We start from the raw sequence: 27,273 nt of genomic DNA on the forward strand, positions 1-27,273 counted from the left end.
TTTTGGGAAAAATACATGCCATTTTGAATTTGATGCCAGCAACATGTTTCATAAAAGTTGGGACTGGGCATGTTTACCACTGTGCATCACCTCTTCTTTTAACTGGACTCTGCAAGCGTTTGGGAACTGAGGAGACCAATTGCTGTAGTTCTGAAAGTGAAATGTATTCCCATTCTTGCTTGATATAGGATTTCAGCGGTTCGGGGGTTTTCCGGGGTTTCCTTTGTCAGATTTTTAGTTTCATAATGCACCAAATGTATTCAATGGGTGACCGGACTGGACTGCAGGCAGGCCAGTTAGCACCCAGACTCTTTTACCACGAAGCTGTGCTGTTGTAATACTTGCACAATGTGGTTTGGAATTGTCTTGCTGAAATAAGCAAGTCCTTCCCTGAAAAAGACGTTGTCTTGACGGCAGCATATGTTGCTCCAAAACCTGGATATATAGGCTCTGTGCACAAGCGTATGGACGAACTTCCGCTTTAGCCAGATGTCGGCATATCATTTTCCGGGTTTACTTAAGGCGATTACCCGCGTCGCCCAAAATGTCAGTTTTTAGTAGATGTCTCCAAGACCTGCCTAAAATAAGCATTAGTGATGTCCATCGAATTGTTGATGCCTGGTCCCCTGCTCCAACAAGCAAGCGGAACAAGGGATTCAAACTCTACGTATCGAGTTATCTGCGAGGGTAAGTAGTTTACTGTGGTGTGCCGGCCGGCTATCGGCTAAGATAGTTAGCGACGTGTTCCTTTTTAGTGTAGTATTAGGCAGGACAATGGAACGCATAAAAATTCACCCTAGCCTCAAAAACGGCAAAAAGACCGCTGGCTGAGATGGAACGCTAGCGCGTCCCCATAGCAAGTGAATTGAAACAAACCTTCGTTCAGCCTCTTCTAACCTGAATGAAGCTTAAAATTTCCTAGCCTCAAAAAAGTACCAAAACAGGGCTCCTCCTATTTTACTACTGTAACCTCATTTCACAATGAAACTGAAAAATAACAACTGGCATAGGAAGTAAACATCTGGTCCTATATGGTATTAATTGCGCTTAAACCTGCGTTTTGTGGAAGTATATAAAAATCAAATTTTCTGACTATTTCTAGTCTAGCGTTTGAAGTCATTGAATGGCGCAAGCCATATTTTATTAAAAAGAGGACATTCTCCTGATTAAAATGATGCCCCACTTGTACCTTGAAAATTAAATGAGTCACGTACATTATATTTCTTTTTTTCCCGTACAACAGCATCACTCATCTTGTTGTGAGTTTAGGTGTTTACTAATGCGGATGAGTATTAGTAAGTAAACCGGAAACTGCAATACCGACTTCTAGACAAAAGCGGAAGTTCGTCACTACGCTGGTGCACAGAGTCTATTGTTCAGCATTAATGGCGCTTCCACAGAAGTGTAAGTCACCAATGCCATGTGCACTAATGCACCCCCATACCGTCACGGACACTGTCTTTTGAACTGTGCGCTGATAAGCCGGATGGCCCCCTCCTCTTTAGCCTGGAGGACACGGCTTCCATGATTCCCCGAAATATATTTTTTGATTCGTCAAACCAAAGAACAGTTTTCCACTTCGCCTCAATACATCTTGCGCTCAGGGCCAGAGAAGTGGCGGCGGTTCTGGATCTTGTTTATATATGGTGTCTTCTTGGCATGGTAGAGTTTTAACTTGCATTTGTGGATGCAGCAACGTACTCCGTTCACAGACAGTGGTTTTCAGCCATCCAATATTGGTTGATGCCCTTGTCCCTTTGCATACAGACATGTATCCAGATACTCTGAATCTTTTAATCATATTATGTACCGCAGATGATAAGATCTCCAACTCTTTGCAATTTTTTTTTTCCAGACCAACTTTTTTGAAACGTGTTGCCAGCATCAAATTCAAAGTGGGCATATATTTTTCAAGAAACAATAAAATGTCTCAGTTTCAACATTTGATATGTTGTCTTTGAACTCTTTTCTATTGATTATAGGGGTTTAAATGATTTGCACATCATTGCATTCTGGTTTTATTTACATTTTACAGTGTCCCAACTTTTTGGGAATCGGGGGTTGTACTTCAAATTGCTTGGAAATAGCTTTGTAACAACTCCCAGACTCATTGGAATCAGTAGTTTTTCTGAAAGACACAGATTTTGGTGTGTGTTACTACACATCCACAATCCTCCAGATCTAAACAAAATATCCTAATGACCAAAGAATCAAGCTTTTCAAATGGCAATGCCAGTCCCCTGACCTAAACCACACTGAAAGCTTGTGTAATGAGCTGAAGAGGCGACTCCACAAAGTAGGACCAAGGATCTGAAAAGATTCTGCGTTCATGAATGGTCTCAGACCCTCTTCTATGTTCTCCCACCTCATCAAACACACTTAGTGCTTTCATCTTTTTTGCAAGTAGAGGGTGCAAAGTAGTATTACGAATTAGTTTTTACTTTTAACCATTTTACATATACAAGTAATGTATAATGTAATGTTCTCATTGCCTTACTTGCTTATCTTTACCATGGGCAAAGATCCAAATCATTTTTGAGGGAACTATATATTTAATATTTTAATGAATTTGCCAGTGTAGATGTACATGCCAGACTGAACTGAACTCTGCACTGAAAGAACATCCCTCATAGGCAATATCACTCTGCAATATCTCCTCTGTGCAATATCTCCTCTGTGCAATAGCTACCTCCGTGCCAATATCCTCCAGCCTACACCTATTCTATAATTAAACCCAATATTCCTGTGGAATACAAGAGGTGGACATGTAGGCCTACTTATTCCAGCCTAATTCTCTATCTGCTGCAAAAGTAACTTATTTTCACTGAATGTCAAGCCTACTAATCTATTCCCAAGAAGCTCTCATTTTTGTTTCCTTTCTGAAATCCTTTATCTCCTCATTGGTGTAAACACTATCATTGGTGTTAATCGTCCTACTGGTGGCACAGTGGTATCATACTGGTTACAATTCAGTAAAGCTACAGTATTAGTTCATTTGTGACAGGAAACCTTTAGCTACTTTGACATTAAACCTTTAGCTACTTTGTTGTGTTACCTTTAGCTACTTTGACAGTAACCAGAACACTAGTTGTGGATCTTTCTGTTACATCGCTCTAGAGGAACTTTGTCCCACTCTTATACAAAGCTGTTTCTAACTCCGTGAACTGCTTATTTCAGGTCCTGCTACAACAACTCCAGCGGGTTCACATCTGGGCATTGACAAGGCCATTACAAAAGTGTTTGATTTTGGCCAGATATAAAGGTATATATGTTCAAGATGCCAACTCCAGTTTGCCAAAAGACACTTAGAAGCAGCTGTCAAACACTTAGATGAATGTTGAATAAACAGATGAGTCAGGAGTGGAGCTCTTCAGACAACATCAGTTCTGGAATGTCCATAAATCATTTTAAATGTGTCTTGATCCAAGTTGAGCGAAGCTCAACGTAGAGCGTGTTGAGCTTAGTCGAAGACTGAGACATGCTTCCTCCAAAACAAGTCCCCTAAGTACAGCTCCTGCGGCTAACAACTACAATCAGCCTGCACAAATGCCAAAAGAAGTCGCTAAAGGGACAGTGTATTGTGTGCAGACCACAACGCATGTGTCCCACTCTCATTTCCTCCGGTGAGACATGTTCAGCTCTCCCCCTCACCTGGAAAGTGTCCCAGGCAGTAGAGTCCCCAAGATGGGATGCCTCGTTGAAGACGTGGGTCCCCTCACTCAAACCTGGGAGACACGGCACGAAGTGAACAACGACGACACTCGACATGCAAGAACAAAGTAGCAGATGTCTTGGAGGACATGACAGTGCCAGCAATCCAGCCTTACCTAGAGACATTAACTCATCATCCAGGAGACTGACACTAAAATCCTGAGAGGGCGCGTCTACGCCACCTGTTGAAGAAGGGAGTTCTGGGTAGGACGGAGGTGAACGGGCCGAGGAGTCCAATCCTGATAAATCAAGCAAAGCTGTACCATTTCCTGTAAGAGAGAAGTTTACAGCGATGGGAACTCCAGAACGAGCACATCTTTATTCCATCTATACGACCCAGCCTTCCCGACACTAGATAGTGAGTCCGACCTCTACCGATAAAACCATGACATGCCAAAGATACCACACAAATAATAAAGGCATTCTAGTCATTCGTACAAATTTCGGGAACCTCTCTAAACCTACTATGTCCCTCGTCCTATGGGGCTCTCATTGACCCTGCTGATACTCACCTGTGAGCGTGTGCGTATTAGCTATAGTGTTCCCGTTCACCTCCTCACCCTTCACCTGCTGCTTGTACAGGTTGATGACCTGAGCGAGGCTGTCGTTGGCCTGGAGGATCTCCGCTGCGCACACGCACGCAAAGAAAAACCAATCACACACTAAACACAAGCTGCCTATTCTTCTGTACCATACACCCCCACACACTAAGATCTGCAATAAGTCGGGTGTGAAGCCTCACCTAGGGCCTCATCGTTGTCCTCTGTATCACTGGCCAGTCTGAACAATGTCGGCCTCATCTTTTCACAGCGCTGGTACAGGTCCTAAACACACGTCTGTAAGTAACGGCTGCATGCAAGGCTTTGTACGATATACTGCATACATTGGCGAGGCGGTTATGGTAGTGCGGGACGTGTCTCGGTGGTTTGTCGAAGCATGATGTCTCCCACTGGGTGTTCAGTGACAAACCTGGAGGAGTTCTGCATTGCTGTGTGGGTTGGTGGTCGTGCCGTGGTCCTCCAGCAGCTGAGTTAAAAGGCTGACACTTTCGTTGACCTCCTTGATGGTGTTCACACGCTTGGACACCTTCTCTGCTCGCTTTCGGTCCTGAGAGAGACAGACCAAGGTCAGAAATAGGTAATACAGGACAGTGGGGGAGGATAATATAAATGTTCCCCCCAAAATAAGAGAAAGTAATAAAAAAAAAAAGAATTCTGACAAGGTGACAACCCCTCAGGGGAAGAGCACCCATTTTCTCATTAAGTCTCTTACACTCCAGTAAGTACTAAAGCACATCCGCCACCATATTGATAAAAATAGACCAGACCTCCCCCTTCCTTCAGTTGATACAGTGCGATGGCATATGCATATTTGTATTAACAGCGCGCACACAGTTTTGTTCACATGCTTTGTGTTTTTTACACTCGAGTTCAAACTGCACACGTCCTTTGATCATCTGTGATATTTTGATTTAAAGAAATGTAAGGACATTAATTAAATATACAATGTTACAGAGAACACATTTCTTCTTTAATGCTTTAAGAACCATTTCAAAACACTAATTTGTCGAATATTTTGGCTGATCAATCTTAGATGCTGGTACATTTCTTGTCTACGTGCCACAACAGCAGGTTTCATTGTGGAGTAAATACATTTATAATATGAGTGTGTGAATGATTTATTCCCTTATATCAAAAAAAGCATTATAATTGTTTGGGGAATAAACTATATAACACATCTCCTGTGGGTTTTAGGGTGGCATTTTTTTTATTTTAAATGGACTGAACCTTTGCACTTTATATAAATAACGCAACCATTTCTTCAAGAAAACTGCTGAGATTCTAAAATCCTTTGCTATGCAAATATGCATTAATTTGGTTTACATTCGAAAAAAACTAAAAAGGTTCTCTGAAATGAAAAACAATTGTGGAGACCAAATATTTTGGTCAATTTCAACATACTTTGTTTAAGACAATTAGTTATTTGAAGTGCAAAGTTGCCAATATATTTGGCCAAGAGAGTATATACACCCACACACACACCCACACACCCACACACCCACACACCCACACACCCACACCCCCACCCACACCCCCACCCACACAAATTCATTTTCATGGGTTTCAGAAAGACTCCCACCTCCTCTACCATCTCCTTGATCAGTTTGTGGCAGCTTTCAGGTCCTCAGGAAGGGGGCTGTTCAACAGGCGAGCCAGAGTCTACAAACACATTTCCAGTTAGCGAAATGGCCAGTAAAAAAAAGAGGACCTTTTCTTCTGTTCTTCAACAATGACTTACCTTGGACTTCTCCTCATCCTCAAATATGGCATTTTTTGGTCTAGGAAGGGGCAGCCCCAGGATATGGTCAGCTGGAAGAACTGGATCCTGTTTGACAATGCCTGGATGAAATAAAACAGTATAAACCAAAGTCACCGTAGAAACGTCCTAAACCATCCTAATCTGACTGTAGAACACCTCACCCTGTTTTTTCAGCATATGGTAGGCCTCAGCGATCTTCGCCTCATTAGGCAGCCCCAGTGTCCAACTATAGATGAGCTCCAACACCTTCTTCTTCACTGGCTCCGGGGCCCGCGTACCCAGGTACTGAGGAGGAGTGGTGGAATGCAGGAGAACACTGAGCCAAGGAGCTCACCCGATTTCAACACTGACTTGCTTAGACACGGGGGCCAACCATTACCTTTGGAGAGACCACTTTGATAAGCTCGTTGAGGAAGCGAAACTTGCCCACCTCACTGTGGAACCTTCGCCCGCAGCTCTTCATACACGTCTCCAGCACCTGATTGACCACACGTCACAAATGATTATTCATTTCAACAGAAATGTAGATGCGCACACGGATTAGGAAATTCACCGGCCAGATTATGATCCCCTAACCTGCCAGACGACTCACCGTAAGGGCCTGCATGGCCTCCCACTCCTGAGGTGACTGGATTTTGTGAGCCAGTAGCCTGGTTGCAAACTGAGGCCTGAAATGCAGGAGTTTGATGGGGCTGAAGTTGGCAGCAAAAATGTAAGACTTCTATGTGGAGTACATGCGCGATTCCCCCTCCCCACTTGAACAAGGCCATGTCTTGTTTGATTAAACATTCTCATTTGATTAAATATCACCGATGGTCGGTGTCAGAAATCCTAAGTAGCGAGCGAGGACTTAGTGCGGTACGTAATGACACAATGGCTTTCACATACCCCTCCAAATCATAGTTAAGTTGGTCACAGAAGGCCTGCACGCTATCCCAGTCTGTATCTCTGTTCAGTGGGTTTGTAGCCTTGTCTGCAATGGGAAAGGGTAGGGAAATAGGAAAATATAGATTTTACTTTTGTTTACACAGGGAAGTCAAGTTGTGACCAAGGTCTACTTTACAGTTGGAGCCATGTGTTACAGCAACATTCACAATGTCAAGGAAATACAGTAAGGTCTACAAATAATTGGACACTGACAGGTTTTTGTAATTTTGTCTGGTCACCAAAATGTATTCAAGTTACAGGAATGAATATGGGCTTAAGGTGCAGTCTTTCAGCTTTAATTTGAGGGTATTCACATCCAAATTAAGGCAAAGAAGTGGAATATTCTGCAATGGTCGAGTCAATCAACAGACCTCAACTCGATTGAGCATGCATTTTACTTGCTGAAGACAAAACTTAAGGCAGAAAGACCCAGGAACAAACAACTGAAGATAGCTGCAGGAAAGGCCTGGCAAAGCATCACAAAGGAGGATTCGCAGCATTTGGTGATGCCCATGTGTTCCAGACTTCATTGCCGGCAAAGGATTCTCAACAAAGTATTACAAATTAAAATTTTATTTGTGATTGTGTTAATTTCTCTAATTACACTTGAACCCCTGAAATAAGGGGACTGTATGAAAATGGTTGCAATTCCTGTACGTTTCTTACAATATTTGTTCTTACAACACCTTGAATTAAAACTGAAATTCTGCACTTCAATTGCATCTTGGTTGTCTCATTTCAAATCCATTGTGGTGGCGTACAGCACCAAAATTATGAAAACTGTGTCAGTGTCCAAATATTTCCGGCCCTAACTGTATATACAGACAGAGAACCACACAAACGGATATGAGTTACAAACCTAGACTTTTGGACCTAGAGAAAAGCATATACCTAGTTTTATTTTCATTTAGTCCAAGTGAACTTGTACAACTCGGAAATCATTAATAAGAATGTTTTCAGAAACTCGTCCAAATTTAAATGAAACTAAATGAAAATGATTAAAGTCAACCATCAATGTTAATGTAGAAGTTTTCAAACAGATTAGTCCTGTGGCTGTAGATGTCAAACAGTTCTGCAGTCATACAGCATCATCAGGCTTCCTGACACTGTCACTGCTAAAAGACAGTGACAAGACAACACAGTGACGAAAGGTGCCTGGCTGATGCCAGTATCTAGCAAGAAATGGACTGATGCATTCTACCTACGTAAAACTAGAAATATATTTGATTACATAGACACATTAGTTCGTCTACTAACGTTAGATTACAGTTGTCCAACCTAACAGCTAACGTTAGCTATACCGTGGTGTTTACAGGAGGTGTAAACAGTCCCTCCCAGTTTCGACATGATTTTGGGTGAGCTTTAATCTTAGTCGACCGTGACACGTTCATTTTTCCAATAATCTATACTACAAAAAAAACTCTGAACACCCGGAATAACTTAAAGACCTACTGATACGTGACTCCAAACTCTCCGCGTCAGGCTGCGCCGCCATCACTACGGGAATTCCGTTTACCAAGTAAACAGTCTCGCGAGAAAAACTAGTACGCTGCTTATGACGCATTAATGTTCGTAACTAGAAGATGTGACTCCGCCATCCCGGTGGAAAACGCGCGGGAAAGATGGAGTGGTAGAAACGTCCCGAATCACTACATTGATCCCATCAAAATTAGCCAAAGATTTGGTGCTGTTCACTGCCAGAAATAATATCTAATATTGAGTAATCTATTGGACTGTTAAAATACATCATGCAGGATTTTACTAAAATCCACATTGTTCCATTAGAATTGTTTTACTGTTTGCTATTGAGAGCGTTAGCCTATCCCCATCCACTGTCCGCTCTACCCCTCCGACTGTCTCAAGGTGATGTTGACCTAAGCGAGTATATTTACTTGGGTGCTATCCTCCAGGTTAACTGATTTGCCTGTTGCTCTGCATACATTTACCCAACTTGGAATTGCATGGTTAACTGGGGTATGATATTTTTCTTAGATTAGGCTACGGCCACACACACACACACACACACACACACACACACACACACAATGAGGTTTAAAGGTATGGTTTTTTTATTAGCAAAATGCCTGGACTGAATCATGAGTTGACATTTTCATCCAATTTATCCCATGTTTGATTACAGGTGTGATAACTGAAAACATCTTTAACAATCATTGCTGGGAAAAAGTGTTTCAATAAATGTGTACTATAATGAAATTTAACAATCATGAAAAAACAATGCAATCAGCAAGCATAAGTTTGCTAGCATTAACCCTGTCTTGAGATTTTGTCCATATCTTGTTATTGACACCAGAGGAAATGTCCTCAATGTTCATGCACCTGGAGAGAAAACCCTTGGGATGGCAATCCAAACTTAATATTCATACCCCAGGGACACTGGGACTAAAGAGCAAAGAACTGACTAGACAACACCAAACAAAACACCACAGCAATACATACTCACATGAAACAGGACAAAATGAGACATGCTAAACTAAGTGATGTATGAATGAACAAAGTGACTGTCTATCAAAAGGGTATGTATCTCAAGAGTGTCTATGTCCATGTGGCTTAAAGCAAAATACTCTCTCTGGGAGAACCAACTGACTGGGTTTTTAAACCAGGGATGTGTGATGTGATTGGGTAATGGAAAAAGGAACAGGTGGTGCAATTAGGAGGAGTGTCCACTGATTGGTCCACCTCAGCAGTCAGGCGATGCACCCATGACTACCAGTTGGGAAACACCAATGAGCACAATCAGGAACATAAGGGACACCTGGGGAAATGGCAGGAGGGGAAAACCACAAATGTACATACAGGGTACCTGCATGCATAACAAGTAGTATGCCCATGGAGTCAGCAATCATATACTATACACCTTTATCTTTATGATGTTTTATTTCACAGTTTGTATTGTATTCACTGTTGTGGTCCAGTGTATAACACTATAAGAGCATGACCCTACCAACAGCAGAGGTGGATTCCATTTCACTTTGAATAAAAGTGGCTGTTATTCACATACTGACACTTTACAGATGTGAATTTTCATTAACTAATTCAAAAAATATGCAATACAAAACAGTTTAAAATCAACTGGTTTTCCAAATGTATTAACTGAACAACCATAAAGGAATTACAATGATCACCCATTATATTATGACCACCTGCCTAATATTGTGTAGGTCCCCCTTTTGCTGCCAAAACAACCCTGACCCGTCGAGTCATTGACTCTATTAGACCTCTGGTGTGCTGTGGTGTGGTATCTGGCACCAAGAAGTTAGCAGCAGATCCTTTAAGGTCCTGTAAGTTGCGAGGTGGGGCCTCCATGGTTTGGACTTGTTTGTCCAGCACATCCCACAGATGCTTGATTGGATTGAGATCTGGGGAATTTGGAGGCCAAGTCAACACCTTGAACTCGTTGTGTTCCTCAAACCAATCCTGATTCATTTTTGATTTGTGGCAGGGCGAATTATCCTGCTGAAAGAGACCAATGCCATCAGGGAATACCGTTGCCATGAAAAGGTGCACATGGTCTGCAACAATGCTCAGGACCTAAGGTTTTCCAGAAGAACATTGCCCAAAGCATCACACTCCCTCTGCCGGCTTGCCTCCTTCCCATAGTGCATCCTGGTGCCATGTGTTCTCCAGGTAAGTGACGCACACACACCCGGTCATCCACGTGATGTAAAAGGAAATGTGATTCATCAGACCAGCCCACCTTCTTCCATTGCTCCGTGGTCCAGTTCTGATGCTCACGTGGCCATTGTAGGCGCTTTCAGCAGTGGACAGGGGTCAGCATGGGCACCCTGACTGGTCTGCGGCTACGCAGTCCCATACGCAACAAACTACAATGCATTGTGTCCTGACACCTTTCTATCAGTACCAGCAATTTGAACTGCAGTTGATCATCTGTTGGATCGGACCACACAGGCCAGCCTTCACTCCCCACGTGTATCAATGAGTCTTGGCCACCCATGACCCTGCCTTGGACTACTTCTGATAGGTGTATATGGTTATCTCAAAAAAGTTGCTGACTATGCAATAGCAAAGTATATGTTTTTACAATAGCGAAAATAATCATTTTTAAATAATCTGAGAATTGCATATTATATCAACTTTTATTGAAATATGTGTAACACTTTCCGATAACTACCATTAACGAATACAGTTGTTAAAAGCAACGAATGATGACCAAAGACATAAACAAACGGTTAATAATGATAATACTTACGTTATTAAAGATTTACAAATGCATTAAATAAGTGTGTACTGTCATTGGGCATCCAAATTAATCATCTAACCATCGTCTTACTTTTCGCAGATGTCACAGATCCGTATACTCCAGAAAAAAGTTTAAACATTTTCAGATTTTGCCTGTTCTTAATAATTACTAGGGGTGTTTTTAGTCAACCTATAAACGCGTTATTAAATGTTGAACCTGGGTAGACCATGCAGCAACCACCTGTAGTCTTCTCTACCCTCTAGCGGTACAAAGTTGTTTTCTGTATGTTTAATGCAGTTGCGGTGTGGTACGGGAAAGTAACGGTTTTGTTTTGGTGTTAATTTTGTGACCCTCAGCAACGATCTTTCTGTTACAGGTAGTTGCCTACGTTGTCTGGGAAAGGAACAGTAATGCTAACTTTTACTTAATAAAAATAATTCTGGAACGAAAATATATGGAACAGATTTATTCCTGTGGCAACACTGAGTGCAAATCAACCCGCGATAGTGATAGCTTGCAATTTTTACTTAAAGGGATCTGCAAATTCGCATGGAGAATTTGAAGGAATAGTTTGGAGGCAAGTTACATAGCAGTCATAGGGTTGAAAACTATGAAAAAAACGTGTTTTTATTCGGAAAGATTGCCAGCAAGCTAAGTGGCTAAGTTAGTGCTAGATGGCGTTGAAGACCCAGGATTTGACCAAGGCTGAAGTGGTTATCTTTTTTAACTTATCATGGAAGGATGAACTCTATCAAATTCTATCATGGCCTCATTAAAAGCTTTACAAGAATGGTGTCGCACATCATGCGAAAACTACCGCAATGTGGAGATCAGGAATTTATCTACTTCATTCAGAGATGGACTTGCCTTTTGTGCCATAATCCACAAATACCGACCGGATTTAATGTAAGTATATGTACGAAGTTAGAGTCAATAGCTAATACTCCCTATTGTGGGCCACAACTGTCTCCCTCTCACACAATCCCACCCCGTAGCCTTGCCCCAACTAGCCTTTGTGGTGTGTGTGTGTAGGCTATATACTGCCCGTTCAAAGACCCAGTCCTTGCCTATCCTTAGGCTGACCCAGAGCAGCTGGCAAGCCCTCTAATCTGTAGCTTTTGCAGAGCTACATCCTGCCCAAGTGGATTTGCCATGACACATTAAACAACAGCATGTCCTAAGCTTTAAGTGAACACTCCTTAATCTACCCTCGTCCCTATCCGTCCATCAAACCACTTCTCTCCCATACCAGCCCCTTTGTTTTTGGTCGAATGAATATGTAAGGGTCTTTGATGGCAAATCATTTCATTTCACATAATTCTATGATTCTTTTGCTCCAGAGACTTCAACTCCCTCTCCAAGGATAATGTTTATGAAAATAACCACCTGGTGAGTTTCATTTGATGGTGTTTTACCTGCGTGCATGCCCGTCTTACGTCAGTCTGACATTTAATTATTGCTTCCTGTCCTGGTTTTCTACCAGGCATTTGAGGTTGCAGAGTCAAAGCTTGGCATCCCGGCACTGCTGGATGCTACTGACATGGTTTCCACGGAGGTGCCCGACCGGCTAAGCATCATTACCTACCTATCCCATTACTACTACTACTTCAACAAGAAGTCTCATGGTGTGTGGCATATTGTGTCATAGTCAAATTTTGGAAAGAACTGTGCATACTCTGTTGGTTTCACCTATTTTTGTCTGTCAAATTTGTTATTATTCTAAATGTGTGTCACTATGACTGTGCTACAGAATGCCCATGGCCAAGAGGAACCTTATTTAAACATTCATGTATCCCTTGTGCAGTGGGACTACGCATCTCAACTATTTAAATGAACATTTTCAGCTGCTATGTGTTTATTTAGTTTTTAATCAATCCAGACTAAGGCAGTGGTTGGCTGTGAACAAATATTTTACGTCCTTGGTTTGTCTGTAATGAATGGTTTGTCTGATGTGATAGTAGTCTGTGAATAGTTTTAATGTATGAGGATGTATGTGCTTGTGATGTTAATGTGCGGTGATGCCAAAGAAAAACATCCTTCCTGGATGGACAATAAATATTCTATAAATAAATATTCTAGATTTTCAAGCCAGTTTGAAGACATCATCTGCTGCAGAGAGTTTTTGTCACTCTAATCCACAACCTGATTGTCCTGGAGGTTTGAAGCCATCCAAGGTAATGTCATATATTTCTTATGAAGAAAATGTTCTTCAGCATTTTAATTGAAGGTATCCATGTCAACCTCATCTTGGTCCCCTCCTTCTTAAATGTGTTGCAATTACAATTGCTATTTATTTCCCCCTGCTCAACAGTCTAGGACAGGGGAACGATCCAAAAAAGGCAGTGCATGTAGTGTTTGTGCCTCCTGCTCAAAGCATGTCCACCTGGTGCAGAGACATCTTGCAGAGGGAAACTCTACCACCACAGCTGCCTTCAGGTAACAGAACGCTCCCAAGGTAACGGTAGCTCATCCTTATCCTGAAGACACTGAAATACAGTACAGTCTGTTCTTTCAGCCCATTTCATGTCATCCCGTGTTTCCCTTTTAGATGCAGTGTGTGCAGCAGCACTCTCTTACCAGGGTCTTACAAAGAGGGGACTGACGCTGGTTCTTTGGTCTGCATCCAGCACTTGACAGCCAGTCAAAATGTTTTCCCTGACTACGGTAAACAAACTGAATCCACGGGAAACCACAATGTCTCTCACGTTACTGGGAAAATGGACTCAGGTGAGACAGTTGTTTGTGGAAGGAGACAGACAGACACAGAAGGAGATGAGAGAAAGACAAGCCACAACACACTCAAGAAGCCCAGGCCACCTGATCCTCCACAGCCCACTGCAGAAGAGAGTCCAGATCCTGGTGGGCTCACGCTAACACCAGGAAGAGACTTGGCCTCTGGAAGCCCTGTGTGGCCAGTAGCTGCCCCCAGACGAGTGTTTGACTCCACCCCTCCTCGTCCTGCACCCAGGACTTGTCCACCTAAAGCCGCGGAGAGTCCATCTGTTTTGGGTGTGTAAGTCTAAAGATCCACTCAGCTCCTCAGTTTGGACTTTAGAAATGTCAGTATACTTACACTTTCTCTGTACACAATGTCTTTGTTATCCAAATGTTTCAGTGCAAATCAGTCCAGTAAGAACTGTCCACTTTATCCTTTTTTAAATGTATATTCACTGGATTTCTCCCTCTATCTCCAGGTAATCAAGTTGATTGTAAAACCAAACCTAGTACTTTTCAAGGGTGAGTTTGTTCATCAGACGTAGATAAACGATTGTGTGACTTTGAGTATATTTGCAACATCTAATAACTGTTTATATCTCCGTACCTTCTGAACCCAGTGGGCCCTGTAAAACCAAAACCCCACCTTGGCTGGAACTTGTCCAGCCAGGGCCTTGGCCGAAGCTACCCCCTGCCCCACCTCCTAGAATGCCAAAGCCCCCACGTTCAGGTTCTGTCCCCTCCCTCAGAGGGAGCTGGTACAGGTCAAAAGCACCCCCTCCGAATCCCTTTGGGGAGTTGGAGGATAAAGATGAGGTCACTGCTGATGACGACACTTCATGCCCAGAACAGCCAATGGCAACCAGCCAGACGTGGTGTGGTACCAGTCAGTTAGCTGAAGCTGCCGGCTCACATTGTCAAGCTAATTCAGAGGCTGTATCCAGAGCTGACAAATCTAATCTTGATGGAGAGGATGACGTTGTAATTGTGCCGGAAAGTACTGATGCACCTAAGGTAGACAGTTTGGCTAAAACAGGATGTGCACATCTTGTATCCATTCTAGCTGCAGAAACCAGCTCAACTGGTATATCTGAGTCAGCTGATATTGATGGAGTAGCTTATATGCCTGAAGCAGTTGGCGTTCTTGATGCATGTCATTTTGCAGACACTGGAGGATCAACCAACAAAGCAGCTAGTTCTCCTGTTTTGTCTAATTTGACTGAAGCTGAAACAACAACTGTGTCTCACTTAGCTTACGGCGGTCCACATGAAGCAACCAGGTCACTGGGTGTGTCTGACCCAGCTGGATCTGGTGGCCTAAGGACATTAGTTGGGGCGATTAGTTTGTCCACCACATGTAATTTATCTGAACAGGCTAGTTCATATGGTGTTTCTGAAGATTCTGACAGTTCACTTAATCTATCTAGTTTAGCCAGAGAGGACGGCACAGGCAGTGTAACTGGAGAGCCAAGTGTGCTTCGTAAATCAGATATAGCCCACAGCCTCACGTTGCTCAAGAGTGTGTCCGTGCCAGAAATCTCCAATAGTCTCAGTTTCCCCTGCGCTAAAAGCAACTCCCCACCTACATGGTCAACCAATTGTGCGGGAGCCAGTTCCTCCTTACAAAGACCCCCGTCACTTCCTGGTGTGCCTGAAAGGAGTGTCCCTGGCCAGGCACCCATCATCTCTCGCAGTAAGGTAAGATCAAATGCCCAAGTGTCACAAATTCAACAGTTCAATCTGCCCTCAATATAGAATTACAAAGTACACACGTGATTTGAAGATACTGTGTAGAAGTGAGGTTCACACTGAAAATATTTTCTGACATTAACATATGCATTTAGTATATGACAATATGTTATTCTAAGATTTCTCATATGACATCTTCCACACAGCCACATGTAGCCTGTGTGTCACTGAATACTGCGATTGTGCAGTTGAGGGTCACCACACCATCTTCCCCCTCCACTGTAGCAGGTGTGCAAGGAGAACCCTGTCAATCAAAAGGTCTCCCTCACTGAGTATTCAAAATCCAAGCCCGCCCCCGGGCATGGCTTCCCCCTCATTAAGAGGAAGGTAGGATGACTTCTCGGTGTTCACTAAATTGGCACGTCTCCCAGTGTTTTCTCCCAGTCGCGAACAGCCCTCATGGAGATGTGTGCGTCCTCAGGTGCAGACCGACGCCTGTGTCCCTGGGGAGCAGCTGCAGGTGGAGATGGAGGAGGTGAGAAAACGAATGGACAGGCTGGAGCAAAGAGGAGTGCAGATGGAGAACAACTTGAGAGACTTCCAGAATGGCCTGCGTGTCTGTAATTGTACGTGTCTTTAGTTTACAGGGCACTGGAATATCCAGTGTTTTAACTATTGTACTTATTATGAAAATTTACTATTTTATTTAAAAAGGTAACTATTTATGTAACTCAACTACAAAACAAATAATCTTGTTGACTAATTTTACTGTGGTTATTTTTTGGCCAAAGCATATCAGTTGGACAATAAAATCCCTGACCTTGACAGAATAGGTACCTGATTCACTAAATATCCAGAAGCCTCTGTTTACTTGCAGGTCACCTATTTTGAATAATAAAGTTTCTATTTCACCAAAATCTGGAAACACTGGGAAGTTGTGGAAGATGTGTGAACATTTTGTTGTAAGTTATACTTATTGATAAGACATTATCTACCCATTTGCTTCAGACCACGAGGAGGAGGACATGTGGGCGGACTGGTTCACGCTGATACACGAGAAACACATGCTTGTGCGGAGGGACGCCGAGCTGGTATACATGTAAGCCCACTGAGTGGAAATGATATTACACACATACGGCACCCGCGTGTCCCCTTTAACATACACAATATATACCTCGTGTATTTCTGTGCACTCCAAGGGCCAAGCAACAACACTTAGAGGAGAGACAAGCAGACGTGGAATATGAACTGAGATGTCTCCTCAATAAACCAGGTGTGTGTGTCCGATTTGCACATGACCCTGCTTTAAATTACCCTCATTAACTCCTCAGCGATTATCGTCCAATTATCATGTGATGCGGTGTTCTCGGACCTATCTTATTGTTGGTCTGTCCTCATCTCCTCCGCTGCACATCATCCCAGAGTCTGAGTGGAGTGGTGTCGATCGTAGTCGGGAGCAACAGCTGATGGAGGAGCTCGTCACCATCATTGAACAGAGGAACCAGATCGTCAACAGTTTGGATCTGGACAGGCAGAGGTGTGTGGACAAATAAATTGCTAAAGAACACATACATGAATACTGAATTGCATTGGTTCAGATTAATGTCATAAAAAATTTTTTTTTATTATTTTGCTGATCAAATGTGTTTTTCAGAGAAAAAGAAGAAGATATGCTGTTGGCAGACATGCTTAAGAAGAAAGGTGAGTATTTTAAAGAATATTTCTTTCTTATTCTCTCCATACACCTCAGATTTCCAAACTGTTCCTAATTTTGCCATGGCATCACAATTTCTACATTCTCAGATTTCCATAAAGAGGCTGGGAAAGACCTGAAGACGTTAAGAGCAAAGTTCAAGCCCATTAAGCTGCTGAAGATGCTAAGTCAAAAAAACTTTAAGAGCAAAGACTCTCAGAAGAAGAGCTAAGTGAGAGACAAACTCACCTTCCCATTAGGAAGGTATAGAAATAGGTCTGTTTAGAAGCAAATGCAACTTAAGCCGAAGCCTTATGCCTCGTAATATTGTGAGGAATTAATGAGGATTACAGGTAGATATGGAGAAACTCTTAGACTGTGGAGTGGAGTAAATTACAATCAAATAAGCCTATCATACAGTATACAGAGATATTTTGTCCCAGGTGAGAAAAAAAAATCCACATCACACATCAAAGTATAGACAGCACTTTTTGCACACAATACACTTGGTCCAGCAGTCAGCCAAGCCTCAGTGGGTATACTGTATTTGAATGCATTCATTGTTAAACTTGAAATGTATGTTTAATAAAATATTGTACTTTGTATAAACTGCTTTGTATGATCACCATGCTTTTTTATGTAACATACATTAGGCTCTATTTCAAGAAAATAGCACAGGCTATGTGTTTTCTTTGGGACTGAAATTCACACTATTCTAGCTATTGAATGCATTTGAATTGTATTTTGGAACAATTGTTAAAACTTCAACATCTGAGTGGGACCTTGATAAGTATTAATCCCATTTTGCTTATACTACATTTGTTTTGGTAAGTGGTTCTCAATAGGGGGGTATTGAGAGGACAAGGAACAATCATGATAGAGAAATACTATTTAACTTACGATTTGGATAAAATATTGAATCGCGATATCTTTGACAAATATTGCAATTGCTACGGTTATGATTTGCGATTTACAAACGTGTGTAAACAGCGTAGATAATCTCGCTTAAAAATAGAGATCATAGCCTTCATAATGTGCTATTAAATTGAATACAAATATATTTTCTTCCCTTTTAAGTTAGTTTGTTTGTAGGCACCGACATTGAAGCCGAAACCTGTAATAAACGCTGTTGTGTATGTGGGACAATATGGCTTGGTGACACTCAACTTGAAGCAGCTGTATTCGCTAGCCATTGCAGTGTGAACTCTTAACGTTGAAGAATACGGAGCCTTGGGGTCAGCTGAGAAAAAAAATACTAAACCGTGGCCAGAGAATAAAAATCCATTCCCTCTGTTTTATAATCTGTTCGCACGGATTCATAATCCATGCCCTCAGTTTTATTAACTGTTCGCAGTTTTCCAATCAGTGTGCACTGTTTTGCAACCTGTGCGCACAAATGTGTAAATGTGCCCACGTAATCCGTGCCCTCGGTTTTCTAATGTGCGCACGGTCTTGCGATCTGTGCCCACAAAATTGTAAACGTCCCCAGATAAATGCACGAAAAAGTGTGTAACATTCCAGAGAAGAAGACGGCACGGGGTAGCCTACTTTCAGCAGTGTCTGCATCCGACACGCAAGTCATATTTATCTAGATTTAAGGCTAGATGTAATGCATTATTGTGTATTGCATTGTTCATTTTACTGCTTTTTTAACTTATGTTGCATTTATTGAGCTTTTCACATTGCACATGTCAGTATCGCAATTTCGACTAAATGTGCAGCATTAATTGGGCTTTCATAAGTCTTTTGAGTGTAAAGTAGTCTATTTACCAGCGAACAGTTCTAGACTGATTTTTGACCTTTGACTGGGCACCTGTAGGATATTCACCACTCCAAGCGGCTTTTGTTTTGAGGGATGGCCTTTTCTTGGCAGTGCTTGGGTGGTGTGATGCAGATTTCACATTCAGAGAGAGAAATACAATTTACAAATTGTTCAAAATGAATTAGAAGTTCAATACATAAGAGTAGACTAATTGAATAAAGCACTGTGGGGCCTTGAAGGTGAAATGTTTGATAACCACTGCTTAACACTGGCTTTTTACATTTCCCCCAATAGTCTACATTATCTGCATATGGTTTTAACTGTGGAAACTGATTTAGTGCTATGTTCCCTTGAAACGCCAGTGCTAAAATGTTACAGAACTCATTTTATTTCCTGCTTTCCAATTTGGAGCAGCTTTCGAGTCTCAGTGAAATTTCTGACAGGTGGCCCAGGAGCTTCGGATAACTCAGTACATGAACTCAGCTAATATCGTGTTGCATATATAATACCACTCTGCGGAACCATGTTTCACTGTGCAATAAATAATAGTGCCATTAAGCTGATGTACCATGACAGGGATGTTGCACTGAGGGTGTTGAAGACTGGTCTGATGGAGGATAACTTACAGGATTACCAAAGCAAAAGAGGAGTGGCCAGGAGGATTGTTAAAACAGCTAAAAGGTTGGCGTGGCGTGAGTACTGTTCGACTATTGGCAGTGGAATGGATCTGAGTAGGATGTGGTGGATGTTCAAGAAGATGTTGGGGAGGGATGTGGGGGGGGGGGTGTCGGTGCTGGTGGAAGGTGGTGTTCCTGCGGTCACGAATGTGGATAAAGCCCATGTTCTGGTTAGGGCTTGTGAGGCTGTGCATTGGTGTGATCATATCAATGACGAGGGCCTGAGGAAGCAAGCGGATCTACTCAGGGAACATGTGGATGTATTGGTGAGGAAAGAGGGGACCGGGGAGGGAATGGATGCAGAGATTTCAGTGCATGAATTGGAGAAAGCCTCGGAGGGATGTAAGAGGACAACCCCAGGGGAGAATCGGGTATGTTATGGGATGGTTGAGAGAGCGTTGGTCTGTGTGCGGAGAGCAATCTTTTGGAGTTATATAATAAAGTGTGGAGGGCTGGGGTTGTACCTGCTGGATGGAAACGAAGGGTGGTGTTACCCTTTCTGAAACCAGGTAAGGACCTTACGAAGGCGGCGAGTTATAAGCCTATAGCATTTGACGTCTAATTTGGGTAAATTGATGGAGAAGATGGTGGTGGCTAGGTTGGGGTATTTTCTGGAGCAGAGGGGTTTGTTGAGTGATGCACAGAGTGGGTTCAGGAGGGGTAGGTCAACTGCAGGTGCACTGGTCACGGTTAGCACAGAGATTGTGAAAAAACATTGACAATAAATGAAGTGATATGTGAGGCATATTGTGATGTGGAGGAGGAATATTGTGATGTGGAGGAGGCATATTGTGATGTGGAGGAGGCATTTGTGATGTGGAGGAGGCATATTGTGATGTGGAGGAGGCATATTGTGATGTGGAGGAGGCATTTGTGATGTGGAGGAGGCATATTGTGATGTGGAGGAGGAATATTGTGATGTGGAGGAGGCATTTGTGATGTGGAGGAGGCATATTGTGATGTGGAGGAGGCATATTGTGATGTGGAGGAGGCATTTGTGATGTGGAGGAGGCATATTGTGATGTGGAGGAGGAATATTGTGATGTGGAGGAGGCATTTGTGATGTGGAGGAGGCACATGACACGATGTGGGGAGACGGTTTTTGGATTAAGTTGAGTTGGTTGGGTGTAGGAGGTAGGCTGTAAAATTGGATGTGAAGTTTTTTTTTTGTTTGGAAGGGTGTTCCGGGTGAAGGTGGGCGAGGTCCTGTCCAGGAAGTTTAAGGTCGTCAAAGGCACGCTGCAGGGGAGTTTGGTCAGCCCAGTGTTGTTTGTGGCGATGATCGATGACTTGTTTGGGGCAGTGGGGCCAGGGATGGGGGAGGCTTTGTATGCGGATGATGGGGCAATGTGGAAAAGAGGAAGGAATGTGGAATGGGTGATGAAGAGAATGCAGGAAGTAGTTACAGGGGTGGAGGTGTGGTCGTTGACATGGGGGTGCAGGCTGTCAGTGGCCGAGTCGTGTTTTATGATGTAATCTAGGAGAAAGGATGAAGGGGTGAGATTGTGTCTCTATGGACAGGAATTGCTGCGGGTGTCGGAGTTGAAGTACCTTGGCATGTGGACCCATGTGCAGTATGTAGCTGTGAGATGTAGGAGGGCTCTGAAACTTATGCAGGCTGTGGTAGATCATGACTGGGGAGCGGACCATTGTGTATGCATCAAACGCTGATTAGGTCAGTCAAGGATTATGGGTGTTTTGTGTATGGTTCTGCAGCTCAGTCAGTATTGAAATGCTTAGATGTGATTCAGGCGACCGCTTTGAGGTTGTGTGTAGGTGCGTTTAGGACGACGCCGGTGGAGGCCTTGCGACTGGAAGTAGGGGAGATGCCGCTGGAGCTGAGGCGGGATAAACTGGCACTGGCAGACCGGGTGGGATCGAAGGGGAGTGTGAAGGATCATCCCGCACTCAGGGCCGTGGATAAGTGCTGGGAGAGGGAAGTGGGTAAGTTGAAGGCATATGGGTGGGTACCTGAGAGGTTGGTGGAAGAGTATGGGCTGAGGGAGAGGGAAGTAGGACCTACGGTCGTGTTGGGAAATGTTCCAGGTGCTGTTAGGGAGAGGTGAAATTAAGACTTTGGTAAATGGGGTGGGTGGGGTGGGTTATGAATGTTGGCAGAGGAAGTGGGATGGTAGCAGGAAAGGCAGAGGGTATTATGGGGTACAGCGTTTCGGTGAGGGCAGAGTTAAGGAATATGGGTTGTAGGAGGGGAGAGGTGATGTGATGTGGGGTCGTCTAAGGTTAGGGCATACAGGGCTGAATTCCTCATTTAAGGTGATAGGTAAGAATGAGACAGGACTGTGTGATGGATGTCTAGTCGAAGAAACAGTTGAACATGTGTTGTTGTATTGCCAACAGTATGATGTTGAGAGGGAAAGGTTGTATGAGAAGGTTAGGGGGGATTTTAGGAAGTGGGATTTAGTGGAGTTGCTGGGGGTTGGGAAGGGGAGTGAGGTGGGGTGGGGTGGTGGCAAGTGCTGTGTCTCAATTTCTCATGGAAATGTGGCTGAGCAGAAGGGATGATGTAGGTAGGCTGTGGCAGGCCTCACACTCCGGTACAGTAGGTGGCAGTATATGCACCTTTCGTTACGGTTGCGATCCGCCAATGAATTACAAGAAGAAGACGCATCATGACACCGGAAATCGTCGAAAACGGAGTGTGGAGCTGTTTTGCTAAAAGCTGTTAGCAATTGAACTTTGAAATCCCCTATTTTTGTTTAGTTTTTTACAGGTCCCAAACAAAAGAAAGGGAACATGTCTGACAACGAAGGAGAGTAAGTACATAGACTATCGAAAAACCATGTTGGTTTTCTAAACACAACAGGTCAATGTGTTTATGTCTTATTAGATAGCTAACTAGCTCAATTTGATAGCGAAGATTTTCAACGTGGGGGCCATTCATGTTCTCCCAGTGATTTCAGATGGCCAACAACGTTATGTGTATTATTCTAAGAGTTTCTCCTCTCGTCCTCTCTGCAGTTTTGATGATGGAGACTTTGATGATGCTGAAGAGGATGAAGGGTTAGATGACCTGGAAAACGTAGAAGATGTGAGTGTGTTTCCTATCTGTTCGTCTTTGTAGCCAACTAAGAATATTGTGCGTATCAGGACATTGTTTAACCGGCAATTGTTAATATAGTGACTATGAGACTACGATTTTGCTCATTAAAATGTTCCAAAAATCATTGATCACTTGATTAAAAACATTCTACACCAGGCTCATTGACTACTCTTTTGAAACCGTTTGGATGGTTTAGAAACAGAATGACAGCGCAGACCATCGTTATGTAACCAAACTGCTTTGGAATTTAAAGGTTGACCTTTGCAATCAATGTTTTTTGTTTTTTTGTTTGAATTAAGGTAAAACATCAGTCAGGCACACTTGGTTACATCTCGCATGTTCTGTCATATTCACCTGATGTATTTTTCTTTCAAAGTCTTCAACCCATTGCTGTCTGTCACCAATTCAATTTAACAATTTAAATTAGAAATTTAAACTTTTACATTCTCCCACTCTCATCTTCTTTACCCTTTTGGTTGTGACCTGCATCTAAGGATGACCAGGAGAATGTGCAGATCCTGCCTGCAGGGGAGGGGTCACAAGCCAACCAGAAGAGGATCACAACTCCTTACATGACCAAATACGAGAGGGCCAGGGTCCTGGGAACACGTGCCCTCCAGATAGCGTGAGTACAGCTCGGCTGTGATGCAATACTGTATAGACCAGAGATTCTCCCACTTGCTCCCAGAGATAAATTTTCAGCCCTGCGTCCCTGAGAAGGTGGTCTGTTAGAGACCTTGTCTGCCCTGTTAGCCCAGGAATAGCTGCAATCAATCGGTTTCTCGAAGCAAATCGATATACAAAACCTGTTGTCTCAGATGTTCAAATCCTCCTGGAAGGCAGCTTCCACACAGCCCAGGCAAAAAACTCTTCTGTCTTTGCTCTCCAGTGGTGGAACCAGTTTCCGAGGTCTTCAACATTTGGATAAAAGTTTATAAAGTTAAATGTAAAGTTAAAAGTGCTTTGAAATTACTCTGAACAAAATTATAAACGCAACACTTTTTTTTTTACCCCCATTTATTATGAGCAGAACTCAAAGATCTAAGACCTTTTCTATGTACACAAAAGGCCTGTTTCTCTCAAATATTGTTCACAAATCTGTCTAAATCTGTGTTAGTGAGCACTTCTCCTTTGCTGAGATAATCCATCTAATATGCCACCTAACAGGTGTGGCTTATCAAGATGCTGATTAGACAGCATGATTATTGCACAGGTGTGCCTTAGGCTGGCCACAATAAAAGGCCACTAAAATTTGACGTTTTACTGTATTGGGGTGTCCGGGGGGGTCTGAAATCCAGTCAGTATCTGGTATGACCACCATTTGCCTCACGCAGTGCAACACATCTCCTTCACATAGAGTTGATCAGGTTGTTGATTGTGGCCTGTGGAATGTTGGTCCACTCCTTCAGTGGCTGTGCGAAGTTGCTGGATATTGGCCGGACCTGGAACACATTGTCGTATACGCCGATCCAGAGCATCCCAAACGTGCTCAGTGGGTGACATGTCTGGTGAGTATGCTGGCCATGCTGATGTTTTCAGCTTCCAGGAATTGAGTACAGATCTTTGCAACATGGGGCTGTGCATTATCATGCTGCAACATGAGGTGATGGTCGTGGATGAATGGCACAGCGGTTTATGATTAGGTGTAGCCTGGCTCGGGGGCCTGAAGGTGACCAGAAGGCTTGATACTGTTCACCCTTGCTGTCTTGCCAGGTGGGCTCTCATCGCCACTGGGATGCCCTCCCTCCAATGCCTTTCTGGGGAAGAGTCACTGGCTTGTTGTTGTCTCTCTGTTGCGCACTTGTGCAATTGGTCTGTACTCTGCTGGCAATACTCGGCCCTCATTCAGGGGGGTTGCGGTTGGTGGGTGTCCCTTTGGTTGATGCTTGACAATGTGGGTGGATTGATTTCCTGCCTGTTGGGCCCTGTCCGGGGCCTCCCCCGGGTAGGGCCACAGTGTCGCCGGACCCCCCCCGTCTCAGTTCCAAGTTCTTACACTGCTATACTATTGTGCTGGAGGATTGGGTCAGTTCTCCTTCCCCACTAAGTTCTCCTTCTCCACTATAAATCGTTGTTGATATGAGGAATGCATTTTCTGAATTTTCCCAGTCTCCCCCCGTTTTAAACTTTAGGCGGACATGAGGTCCTGGTCCACACCTGCGGAGTACCTGGTTTGGGGGGCCCGTTGCTGTCCCTGTCCTTGTTCATCTGGTCATACTTCTGACCTAGTCTAAATTTAAATAGACTCTGGATTTGCCCACATACATTTATTCATTATTCCAATTGGACTCTTAATATTTCACCCGACACAGCCAGAAGAGGAGTGGTCACCCCTCTGATCCTGGGTCCTCTCTAGGTTTCTTCCTAAAATTCGGCCTTCATAGGGAGTTTTTCCTAGCCACTGAAATTCAACACTACTGTTGTTTGCTCCTTGGGGTTTAAGCCCGGGTGTTTCTGTAAAAGCACAACTGCTGTTGTAAAAAGGGCTTTATAAATAAATGTGATTGATTGCTTGCTTGGCCTCAGGATCTCGTCACGGTATCTCTGTGCATTCAAAATGCACCTGTGTTCGTTGTCCATAACACACGCTTGCCCATACCACAACGCCACCGCCACCATGGGCCACTCGATCCACAACATTTATATCAGCAAACCGCTCACCCACACGGCGCCATACACGCTGTCTGCCATCTGCCCTGTACAGTGAAAACCGGGATTCATCCGTGAAGCGAACACCTCCAAAGTGCCAGACGCCATCAAATGTGAGCATTTGCCCACTCAAGTCGGTTACGACGACGAACTGCAGTCAGGTCGAGACCCCGATGAGGACAACGAGCATGCAGATGAGCTTCCCTGAGACGGTTTCTGACAATTTGTGCAGAAATTCTTTGGTTGCATTTTATTGTGGCCAGCCTAAGGCACATCTGTGCAACAATCATGCTGTCAAATCAGCATCTTGATATGCCACACCTGTGAGGTGGATGGATTATCTCAGCAAATGAGAAGTGCTCACTAACACAGATTTACACAGATTTGTGAACAATATTTGAGAGAAATAGGCCTTTTGTGTACATAGAGAAAGTCTTAGATCTTTGAGTTCAGCTCATGATAAATAGATTTTGGAGGAATGTATTCGTCTGCTAACTCTTACACACGTTTTCAGTAACACCACATCTTCCTTCCTCTGTGGTGTAGGATGTGTGCCCCAGTCATGGTGGAGCTGGAAGGAGAGACAGACCCTCTACAAATTGCTATGAAAGAGCTCAAGTAGGAAATGTATAGTTTTTAGACTGGGCAAAACATTCGTCATTGCTCTACAATGGAAGGTGTTTAATTTCCAAGCGTCTTTTTATCAGGGTAAGATGGTGTGTTTGCTTTGTGACTCACAGGTGCAGGAAGATCCCCATCATAATCCGACGGTACCTTCCTGACGGTAGTTATGAAGACTGGGGCTGTGATGAGCTCATCATCACGGACTAAGTCCTGTCCAACTGGTTTCACAGAGGTGCCAGACCATCTCGCAACCTACTGCTCTGATACAAGTGTACACCTTGGGCCCAGCAAAGAGTTAACAGCAAATAAGGTTTCATTTAGGGCTGATTTCTTGTTTTGTCTAATCTTGTGTTTCTGCTTGGTTGATAAGAAACCCTTAATCTATCCTTATTTGTCCGCATGGACTCCCCCCGGCTCTGGCCCAATCAGATCCACGACTCTGGCGAGATGAAGACTCATGTTGTCTAGAACTGGACGATGTGGCCAAAGTTCTGCAAGGCAAGAAACTATTAGGATTTTTGGTTTATCGTCCCAGCGTTAATGAAATGACAGTCTGGTTTATTGCTGGTATTCTAACTGTATTACCGCTGTCTTCCACAAGGGGGAATTGTGACTCAAGTCTACATTTACATTGTTTTATAGAAATGTGTTTTAATTATGAACGTATTGTTTCGTGGTATGGAAGAGCATTTGCTGTCATGGAGATGTTTGTTTTATTGTTGTAATAAAATTGTTTTGTAAAATGGTCTTTTATATTAACTTTGTACCAACAAAAATTAAATCCTGCAGCAGGATGTTGATAATGGCTTTGAGTTTAGAACCATGCTACATTAATATGAATTCAAAAAACTAAGGGAATATCTGCTTAAATGAGCAAACTTAAATAAGTTTCAGCCATCCTTATTTAAAAATAGTGTTTCTTACTTTGCTTAGATACAAGGGTATTTTTTTTTTTTAAGCCTGAGTTATTGAATCATACTGAAGTGAGCCAAACACTATAGTGAAGGATTGTTGTTTTTGTTCATTTTCATGATACCCAGAGGTCCAAGTTCTTAATTTTGCACTTTAAGTACAAATGACTGGAATGTCATTTTCTGTTTATCCCACCCAAAACTGTTTAATCACATGGATATGTTTCACACAAATTACATTTTACATTTTGGTCATGTAGCAGACGCTCTTATCCAGACTGATTTACAGTAAGTGCATACTTTTTAAAAGAGCTAT

General features: G+C 43.2%; 3 protein-coding genes across 5 annotated transcripts in view; 2 read left to right on the forward strand and 1 right to left on the reverse strand.

The window, feature by feature from the left end:
- Positions 1 to 8,478, reverse strand: part of LOC105025772 (ADP-ribosylation factor-binding protein GGA1) — a 14,919-nt gene extending 6,441 nt beyond the window's left edge. The window contains 13 exon segments of the mRNA XM_010896717.4: positions 3,652 to 3,725; positions 3,828 to 3,980; positions 4,224 to 4,337; positions 4,454 to 4,535; positions 4,681 to 4,818; positions 5,851 to 5,879; positions 5,882 to 5,930; positions 6,010 to 6,110; positions 6,192 to 6,315; positions 6,410 to 6,508; positions 6,623 to 6,698; positions 6,919 to 7,003; positions 8,410 to 8,478. Coding sequence (XP_010895019.2) covers positions 3,652 to 3,725; positions 3,828 to 3,980; positions 4,224 to 4,337; positions 4,454 to 4,535; positions 4,681 to 4,818; positions 5,851 to 5,879; positions 5,882 to 5,930; positions 6,010 to 6,110; positions 6,192 to 6,315; positions 6,410 to 6,508; positions 6,623 to 6,698; positions 6,919 to 7,003; positions 8,410 to 8,452 — 1,167 coding nt within the window. The 5' untranslated portion in view covers positions 8,453 to 8,478.
- A 2,952-nt stretch (positions 8,479 to 11,430) lies between these two features.
- On the forward strand, positions 11,431 to 17,856 carry LOC105025770 (MICAL-like protein 1). 3 transcript variants are annotated; one of them, XM_010896713.3, is made up of 15 exons: positions 11,431 to 12,082; positions 12,517 to 12,565; positions 12,660 to 12,801; positions 13,256 to 13,350; positions 13,488 to 13,612; positions 13,725 to 14,185; positions 14,371 to 14,413; positions 14,512 to 15,589; positions 15,866 to 15,967; positions 16,062 to 16,206; positions 16,589 to 16,679; positions 16,780 to 16,853; positions 17,003 to 17,117; positions 17,235 to 17,281; positions 17,384 to 17,856. In XM_010896713.3, exons 1-15 carry the CDS (start codon positions 11,940 to 11,942, stop codon positions 17,503 to 17,505), a joined length of 2,832 nt encoding a protein of 943 aa, XP_010895015.2. In that variant the 5' UTR covers positions 11,431 to 11,939; the 3' UTR covers positions 17,506 to 17,856. The 3 variants fall into 3 exon arrangements, with proteins under 3 accessions (XP_010895015.2, XP_019906227.2, XP_034150958.1); XM_020050668.2 differs by having other exon boundaries at positions 15,869 to 15,967; XM_034295067.1 differs by lacking the exons at positions 11,431 to 12,082; positions 12,517 to 12,565; positions 12,660 to 12,801 and having other exon boundaries at positions 13,259 to 13,350; positions 13,488 to 13,631.
- A 4,488-nt stretch (positions 17,857 to 22,344) lies between these two features.
- Positions 22,345 to 26,783, forward strand: polr2f (polymerase (RNA) II (DNA directed) polypeptide F). Its single transcript, NM_001304201.1, has 5 exons — positions 22,345 to 22,486; positions 22,692 to 22,761; positions 23,268 to 23,398; positions 25,969 to 26,040; positions 26,163 to 26,783. Exons 1-5 carry the CDS (start codon positions 22,467 to 22,469, stop codon positions 26,251 to 26,253), a joined length of 384 nt encoding a protein of 127 aa, NP_001291130.1. The 5' UTR covers positions 22,345 to 22,466; the 3' UTR covers positions 26,254 to 26,783.
- The last annotated feature ends 490 nt before the right edge of the window (positions 26,784 to 27,273 follow it).

The sequence above is a fragment of the Esox lucius genome, chromosome 11 (genome assembly GCF_011004845.1).
Source record: "Esox lucius isolate fEsoLuc1 chromosome 11, fEsoLuc1.pri, whole genome shotgun sequence".
NCBI lineage: Eukaryota > Metazoa > Chordata > Actinopteri > Esociformes > Esocidae > Esox > Esox lucius.